Source organism: Triticum aestivum, chromosome 6B (assembly GCF_018294505.1).
Source record: "Triticum aestivum cultivar Chinese Spring chromosome 6B, IWGSC CS RefSeq v2.1, whole genome shotgun sequence".
Lineage (NCBI taxonomy): Eukaryota > Viridiplantae > Streptophyta > Magnoliopsida > Poales > Poaceae > Triticum > Triticum aestivum.
Window position 1 is genome coordinate 718032746 of NC_057810.1, and position 9162 is coordinate 718041907.

The following is a 9162-nucleotide window of genomic DNA, read 5'->3' on the forward strand; positions in this document are numbered from 1 at the left end:
GATGTGATGTGTGTAGCTCAAACTAGAGTTGGTGCCTGTGCCAAACTCCAAACTAAGCAATTGGCCACTGTGATCCTGCTGCTTTGGATGCTCATAGTTTTGATATGCTTGTTTTTTCTTCTGGCCACTGGCAGTTTTTATGCTGCACGACACTCCTAGTTCATGGGGTGGATGGTCCATGGCTCATAGCTCATAAGATGGATATATGGCTATTTAATTTGCAGTCTCTTATCTACCCTGCCAGTTAATAAACAAGTACTCTGTTTTTAGATAGCTTGATAGTTAATCAACAAGTACTCTCTTTTCAGATAGCTTGATCATCGCAATTTGTTGTTGTCAGCATGAGTTTATGTTGTTATAAGTTTATGATCGTACAACTGCAATTTCATTTATGTTGTTATAAGTTTGTTGCTGTCAGCATGAGTTAACTTGCTGTCATTTATCGAAATTCAGAATGTGCTGGACTATATGTTCATTGGTACTACTTGTGATGTTGCTGCTGTACTACTTGGGAATTTTATCAACTTGTGATGCTGTTGCTGTACCCCGAGAGGCCCTTGAGTTTGCCAAAATGTCGATTAAATTCCGTTCCGGCAAATTTGGGTACTCCATATGTCCTATTTTCAGCAAAGGTCATGCTGAAATTTTCCGTGAATTTTAGCATGACTTTGCTAAAAATAGGACATATGGGGTACTTGCGACTAATGCATGGGCCGGGGTATCTTAGTACTTAGTTAAGTAGGATCAACTGCCCCGCCATCGTGATTAGTGCCAAGTGATTAGGCCCAACCTAGGGTGCCTCGGCATCGATAAACCCTAAATGATGAAAACTTAACTTAGCATTTAGGATGCCTCGGCGTCGACAAACCCTAAATGATGAAACCTTGGCTTCTATAGGGTGCCTCGGTGTCGATGAGAACCTAAATGGTGTACTCTTAGGCTTTTAGGGTGCCTCGGCATCAACAAACCCTAAATGATAAAAGCTTAGCTTTTAGGATGCCTCGGTGTCGACAAACCCTAAATGATGAGACCATGATCTTGTTCCTTGACAATAACCAATTTTTTGACCAAACGTTTTTCCTATTTAGAGCGAAACATGGCTAACAACGATGAGGCCGACGGTTCGGGCGGCAAGCAATTCTGGGAGCTATCCCAGGAGATGGAGAAACAACCTCACCGCTATGAGGACGCCGCGGAAGACACCGATCCTGACTACACAACCCCTAGTGGCGTCGGAGATGACACCACTGATGGTGCCGCCGAGGATGCCACCACTGATGGTGCCGCCGAGGATGCCACCACTGATGATGGCGGCGCACGCACAGATGGCAGCCAACTGAAGAAGCAACCGAAGGACCGGCGCCCGAACGCGCTCCGCGCCGTCAAGGAGGAATTTACTCAAGTGGACTCCGACGGGCATCCAATGGAGCCCAAACATATAGTCAAGGGGTACTTGGTTCAGCTCGGGTGCATTCTCCAGAGCACCGTCTCGATCAACACCGAGAACCTTAGGCATAAGGACCGAGGGAATTTGCGCAACCTCCTCTTCACGAAGCTGCACGAACGATACAAGTTCCCCGCTGAATTTGAAAACACACGCCTCTCAGGGAATAAAGTGAACAGTGCCGCCCTCATGAGGATGAGCACGGCCCTGACTACTTGGAGAAGCGCGGTGAAGAGAATGATTGAGAAAGGTGATAGTTATGAGAAGATCAAGGCGAAAAATCCTTCGATCAGCGAAGATGACTACAAGGAGTTCAAGATCAAGTGCGAGAGCAGTGCAACCTCCGAATCAAGTCAGTGGGGGAAAGAAATGCGGGAGTTGAACTTAGGGGAACACAAACTCAGTCCCAGCGGTTACAGAGTGGCGGAGCCTATATGGGACAAGGAGGACGTGGAGCATGCCGAGCAAGGCCTACCGCCCCGCTTCGAGAAACACAAAAGTGACAAGCAGACCAGGAACTTTGTCAGGGCCCGGTACAAGGAGGACCCGACAACAAAGGAGCTTACCACGGATCCGAAGACCAGGGCGCTTGAGCTTGTTCTGGCGAAGGAGACTGAAAGCAGTAGCGTGGGATCGTCTCAGAGCACCCCTGCTTGGGACAGCACTCTAAATAGGGCGTTGAACATAATGAAAAACAAGGATAAGCTCAGTAAGCCGTCGTCAGCTGGTCGTGTGGCCGGCAAAGGCTTGTCCACAAAATGGTTGTCATACTATACCGCTGGTTGGCGAAAGGAGAAAAAGACCAGCTCGGAAAGCCAGTCGCGCGAGGTTGAAGAACTGAAGGCACAAGTGGTGCGGATTCTGGAGATTATCCAAGAGCAAGTGCAACAACAACTGGGAACGATGCTCACCGGCATTATGCCTACCTTGATTCATGGGCTGACGACGTGGATTGCGGGTGGCCAACAGGGGCCGCCCCCGATTCCCAGCTTCACGGACAGCAACTCGCACAACGCGCAGGCGGCGCCATTGGTGTCTCCGGCGGCGCCATTGGTGTCACCGGCGGCGGCGGTATTGGTGTCTCCGGCACCGGCACGGGCATTGGAGCTTAATGCGCCCGGGTGTACGCCGGCCGGCACCTCGCCAGCAAGCGGCCCCTCCGTCAGTTGCACGCCATCCGTTGGCGGTGCCTCGACATTAGCCGAACTCGACGCCATCATCACGGTAACTAATTAAGCCTCTCGGCCGAGGACTTCATCTCCTTTTGTCTTTGACTGGGCATCCCTGACGCCCTACATGTTTTCGCAGGGCGCCGCCGACATTTCGTGCACTCTCCTGCACTTCGTGAACGACGAGTTGGTCGATGTCGCCAAGGGAAAAATCGTTCAACCGGGCAACCCCGTGTTCCACCGTAAACCGATGCCACCCACCGTGTATAGGGTTCAACTGGTTCGGGTGCTACCAGGCTGCGACGAGTTATTACCTCCGATTCGACCCGCCGGGGTCGACGAAGAAGATCTGATGACCCTCAGCGCCTGCCTAAGCTGGCCCCTGCTTTGGCCGAAGAGCCAGATTCGTTTGGGGGAGGGGGACACCACCCCACAGACAAGACTGCCAGTCGTGTCGGCGCCGCACCATGGCAAGAACGCCGCAACGCTACCGGACATGTCGGACATCCCTATGGCACAGGATCCGGACATGCATATGGCACAGGATCTGGACGACGACGACAACGATGAAGGTACATTTACCAACGTCGATAAGTACTTTGCCAAACATGGGTACGGTGACGAGTTCGGCGGGCCTCCTTCTCAAGAACCCAACCAAGACGACCGCGATCTAGCTGGTACGGCGGAGAAATCCAATTGCAACAGGCATCGTCTGGCATTCAGTTCTCAGGAGACGCCTTTAGCTCCCGCCTTCACCGAGCCTCGGATAGTTGAGGTGTGAAATATTATCAGCCCCAACACGCTCAAGAAGGTGGTCTGTGAGCAGAATTCAGTCCCATTACAGCAGATCAAGAAGAAGGGACGGAAACGAAAGACTGCCAAGGGCGCCGGTGCGAGCCAGCTGGCACCGAGTATGATCCGTGCTCAGGACGGGCCACCTTCACCTCAGGATATCTTGAGGAGGGTGCATGTGGCGGGTAGGGCGATGCTACCGACAAATATGCTCAATGCTGCAACCGGTGCTATGCAGAGTCTGCATGACAGCGTTCTTTCTTTGGAGAAGATGCGTCTCTCCCAGAATGATGTGGCATACTCGGTTTTTGTGACCAAGGTGCCAGAGGGCAAGGGCTTTGTGGATGGCTCCATCGGGGGTACGATCATCCTGCGGTTTGATGACATCTTTACTATGTTTAATCTTCATCTGCTGCACTACACCTTCGTTCGGCTGTTTTCGCTGAGTATGGAGATGCGGATCATTCAAGACAAGACCCCGGACATCGTGATAGTCGACCCCTTCTACATGTGTGTCAAGATCTTGGGCAGCGCTGGGGACCGGCAAGTTGCGAGTTCACACCTCGAAGGCGTCATTCTGGCAAACCCAGATAAGGATAACTTCCTCATGCCTTACTTTCCCGAGTAAGTCATCCCCTCACCGCCCCGTAACATATGATTTCTTAGATTTCGATCGTTTTTTTCTAACATTCCGTGTTCTGTGCAGTGACACACATTGCACACTCATCCTCTTAAGCCCGAAATATTCCACGGCCACGTATTTCGACCCGGACCGTGACTCCAAGATAGACTACACAAATATCAAGAAAGTTCTTGATGATGCTCTTCCCGGCTACGCCACATCTGGAGGCACCTTTAAGAGGCCAGTTCGTAGGTACGGCAGGCACGTGTTCACCCACAATACGATGTTCCCCTGCGTCAAGCAGCCGCCTGGCGGTCAGAAGGATGCCTACTACGCCCTCCATCACATGAGGGCGATCGTACGGGACCATAATCACCTTCCGCTACCAAATAATGTCAAAGATTGGGCCGCAAGCTTGGTGGCAATCCAGGACGCGGACCTCCGACAAGAATTCTTTTGCATCCAGTCGAAGTTTGCAGAAATCATCCATCAAGATGTCCTTCGTACCTCGGGGCAGTTCTACCTCAGAGAGCAACCGTCCAATAGTGAGATAGACACAACACTTCAAATGCAGGCTGACAACGCCCGCGACTTCATGACCATCACGAAAGACGGCGGCTTCATCCACGCTCCGGTCCCATGAGTCGAGTCGAAAGTAGTGATGCTATTTGTAGTTCTGAAACATCGATTAGCTCATGTTGTAATTAAACTTTAATGAACTTGTATGTCTCTTTAGTTTGGACAGTCGTTCAACTTAGATGTAATCGATGCTATTTATTAGTAGGACCATGAATCGTGCTATTAATGTCTTGCTTTTTTCTTCCGATCCTTTTGTTGCATACTTATCTATTGCTTATGTATTGTCTGTTGTTTGGCTTGTGCATAGAGATGTCGTCGTATGCCGTGTACAAGGGTAAGGTTCCCGGAGTCTACGACGACTGGGAGGAGTGTCGGAGACAGGTTCACCGTTTCAGCGGTAACAGTTACAAAGGGTACACCACTAGGGCGGAGGCGGAATCTAGATACGCCCGCTATCTAGCGGGAGAGAGGAGGGAGCGTTGGAGGAACCGGGTGAAGACCAGTTTCATCGCGATGATGCTCATCGTGATGACCGCAGCTCTCTTCTATGTGATGGTAGTTTAGATGATCGATATCGACTTGTAATGTGAAGACAAACTCGCTACTCGCGGTCTCGAGACTTGTAATGTTCTATCTTTGTTCGGTCTTTTGAATTCGGAGACTAATATGATGAATTGTATTCGGAGACTAATCTTCTATTGTATTCGATGAATCTACTATTGCTGTGTGGTGTTGTCTAAATTATGTTCAATAATATATTTTGTAACCTGTGAAAATATCAGAAAAGAAAAAAAATCATCCTTAATATTCATACTAGTGGCGCACCACACAAGACACTAATGGCGCACTGTGATAATCACACTAATGGCGCATCACCCACTGGTGGTGCGCCATTAGTAAGCCAAAGCACACGGGTACATATGGCCCCTGGGAGGCATTCTAATGGCGCACTGTGGGCTATACTAATGGCGCACTACGTGGTGCGTCATTAAAACACCAGATACTAATGACGCACCAGTGGTGCGTCATTAGAATTTATTCTAATGGCGTGATGCTAGTGGCGTACTAGTAGTGCGCCATTAGTAGGCAAAATTGGTGCGCCACTAGCATGCCTTTTTCTAATAGTGTCTCCTGCTGATGCGGAATCAGCTCATAGCCACCACGTGAATTGAACTCGATGGCGTGTGGTTTCGAATTCCAATCCGGACACTCATCGAGGGCAGGATCCTCGGCCGCTGCCTCCAGCACGTAAAGGCGATCCTTCTCCTCCTTCGTCGCCGCCTTGTCTATGATCCACTGCTCCTCCTTCGAGAGCAGCGCCCAGTCCGGACACGCGGGAAGCGACGTGGCGACAGTGAGAGGGAAGTGAAGGCTGGGGGCTGCGGGCCAAGTGATATTCATCCGTGGCTATAGGAAATGGAGCTTGTGAGATATTCGGTCAAAATTGCCATATTGACAGTTATTATGCTGATAGGGCCGACACGACGGCTGTATTAGTTTTGCTAGTGGACGTGATCACGTGAATGCTTCTATATAACTATATACACATATATAAAGAATTACAAGCAAATGATCCAAAAGAACCATGGATCTTTTCAAAAGAACCACGGATCTTTGAAGAGAAATATGTGCATGCAAATCTATGAGACCTCCATGATTCTAATCGAGCCTCTAACAATATGAAAACTCTGTTAGTCCGTCTGTGCTTTGGCTCTCAAGGGCTTGAGGATCTGGAAGGAGCAGAGCAGGCTGGCGTCGACGTTCATCAGCGCGCCGGCGTTGTTGAACTCGCCGCAGTAGTTGGGCGCAGAGAAGATGGTGACCAGCTGCCGGTCCGCGAAGAACTCGTACCCGTCCTCCACAACCTGTTCCTCCATCGCCATGCCACCAAGAATCGTCAATGACAATGCACAGAGGATGGAGAGGAGAGGAGAGGGGAGAGGTTCGCAATTCAGTTTTGCTAGAACTCATCTAGATGAGATATAATTTGGTCTCATTCACCTTTTGTAGCCATTGGATGTGATGCTATAAGATGTGTGTGTTCTGACGTGGGTTGTATCTGTTCTTGTTTTCAAAGTGAATGAGATCAAATTATATCTCATCTAGATGAGTTCTAGGTACTCTCTTTGTAATTACCTGGTGGGCGCGGCAGATGAGGTCGAGGTCGTGCTTGTTCAAGAACTCGGCGACCTTATCGGCGCCGAAGGTGAAGGAGACGCCGCGGTCGTTCTCGCCCCAGCCGGGGCTCTCGCGGTCGGGGTCGGACCAGAGGAGGTCGCAGAGGAGGCCCTGGTCGGGCACGTCGACGGGGCGCTGGATCTCGGCGATCCGGTCGAGGCTGTCGAGGTCCGGGGAGAGGCCGCCGTGCATGCAGAGGATCTTCTCGTCGATGAGCGCCGCCACGGGGAGGCAGTTGAAGCAGTCGGTGAAGAGCTTCCAGAGGCGGACGCTGAAGCGGCGCTTGCACTCGTCGTAGAAGCCGTAGATGCGGTTGATGGAGGCGCACTCGTGGTTGCCCAGCAGCAGGAAGAAGTTGTCCGGGAACTTGATCTTGTACGCCAGCAGCAGGCAGATGGTCTCGATGCTCTGCTTGCCACGGTCCACGTAGTCGCCCAGGAACAGGTAGTTGGCCGTCGGCGGCAGCCCGCCGTAGTCGAACAGCCGGAGCAGGTCCGAGAACTGCCCGTGGATGTCGCCTGACACGTACGTAAGTACCCATGCATGCATGCATAAAAGCACGTCAATTTTTTATTCTTTTGGTTTTCAACCATGCAGTAGAGATGTACTTCCTCCCGTTCGAAATTACTTCTCTCGGAAATGGATGTATCTAGAACTAAAATACATCTAGATACATCCACTTTCGCGACAAGTAATTCCGAACGGAGGGAGTATGTATGTATATTCATTGAGAAAGAAACCGATACAACAACAAATTAAAGAAAGACACAACTCCAAACAAGCGGCACAACAAAACTAAAACGACATAAGGATCACCACTCAAGACTTGGCAAGCGGTCTTCGGCAAGGTATTTTCTGCAAGCACTGAAATTGTCGGTAACATGAGGCACACACGATCATCGGGGAAGAAGACCACCACGACCGACGACCAGGAAAGGAGGCACAACCTAGGTTTAAAATTTCGACGAAATTTCGAGGCTGTAATAAGAACCTCAGATCTCACTAACCAACATGTCTTACAGTAACGCCATGGTAGTTAGATCGCTATCGACCTAGCTAGTCCGCGGTTCTAAAGTTGTTACGCCGAAAGGCTCATATCTTGTACATATAAATTCATAGTGTTTTTTTCTTTTTGCAAAAATTACAAGCATTCCAAACTTGGGCCAATAGCAGACATCTGCATACGAAACTCACCAGTAGAAGACCATATCAGGTCCTATGTAGGGATGAGACTTGCCTGCTCCCCTCGTGTGTGCCCATCCGTGCTCCCGTCTACGTGGGTTGATTTGATTGGAACAAAATAAGGCGCGGCCCCATCCCCTTAAAATCAGTGGGGGAGATGATTAGATTAGAAAGACAAAAGAAAAAAAGACAGCCGTAGGATGAAGTGGGAGCACGGATGGGAGCATGAAGAGGGAGCAGTCAAGCCGGATCCCCTATGTAGTAAGGGCACTACACACTCCTTTATACTATATGTGTTTGAATTGAAAACTCTCCAAATTTAAACAATAAAACACGGATTTCTTGGAAATGATTCGAATTTGCCAAAATTTCAGCCATTTCGAGGGTCACCTGATTTTTTACGCCAATTGAAATATTTTTTCTCATCATGAGCATCGAAGGCCCCAGGCCACTCGTGAGTCACGACCGGACGACCACAAATCCAAACGACCATTAAGATCAAGGGACAAGACGACCACATGACCAAGAGAAGGAGATCGACAATGCATGCATGACTCCGGCGACGAGACTCCGGCGGCGACGACGGGACTCGACTCACCGCAGACGTTGATGGGGGCCTCGAGCTCGAGGAGGTTGGGCTGGGCGAGGAAGATGGCCTTGGCGGTGACGCAGAGGTGCCGGATCTCCGCCTCGCTCAGCTGCACCTTCTTCCCGGGCGCTTTGCCCTTCTTCCCGTCCAGGAGCCGCCGGATGAGCTCGTCCACCGCGTGCCCGTCCATCGACGATCTCTATCTCCTTGCCGCCGCTCGCCGTGGAGGAGGTCGGGCTGGGAGAGGAGAGGAGAGGAGAGGAGAGGAGAGGAGGAGAGCGTCGGTGCGCCCGTGTCCATGGCTTTGGTTCGTTTTATGGCCCCGCGATGCTTGGCTCGCAGAGGCCCTCCCAAATAAGGACACGAGTGGCAAATGGGGGTGAGCTGAGCCTGTCACTAATCCTCGCGTTATATGCACCGTGTCCTATAAATAAACAAACTTGCCGGCCGAAACATGATTGATCTCACTGTCTCTGGCTGGCTGGTGATATATTAGCTAGGCCGGCGACTGGATTTCGTTTTTTTTTTGGTTTCGATCACTTCTTTCTCGTCCGTCGGATCAGCATCCAGCGACAAAGAGCATTCTTCCTCCTTCGGGCCCATTCCA

General features: G+C 50.6%; 1 protein-coding gene across 1 annotated transcript; it reads right to left on the reverse strand.

Moving 5' to 3' along the window:
• Positions 1-6118: 6118 nt before the first annotated feature.
• LOC123139976 (serine/threonine-protein phosphatase PP1) lies at positions 6119-8872 on the reverse strand. The gene is made up of 3 exons (XM_044559698.1): positions 8565-8872; positions 6743-7302; positions 6119-6471 (listed from the first exon to the last, which is right to left on the reverse strand). Exons 1-3 carry the CDS (start codon positions 8743-8745, stop codon positions 6298-6300), a joined length of 915 nt encoding a protein of 304 aa, XP_044415633.1. The 5' UTR covers positions 8746-8872; the 3' UTR covers positions 6119-6297.
• Positions 8873-9162: the final 290 nt, after the last annotated feature.

What these genes read in the sequence shown, in the direction of transcription:
- LOC123139976 (XM_044559698.1), bottom strand. Translation starts at nt 8,745, where the DNA reads ATGGACGGGCACGCGGTGGACGAGCTCATCCGGCGGCTCCTGGACGGG. An exon ending in GGCCCCCATCAACGTCTGCG is followed by an intron (nt 7,303 to 8,564) that starts GTGAGTCGAGTC and finishes CGTACGTGTCAG; the next exon opens with GCGACATCCACGGGCAGTTC. An exon ending in TCATCTGCCGCGCCCACCAG is followed by an intron (nt 6,472 to 6,742) that starts GTAATTACAAAG and finishes ATGGAGGAACAG; the next exon opens with GTTGTGGAGGACGGGTACGA.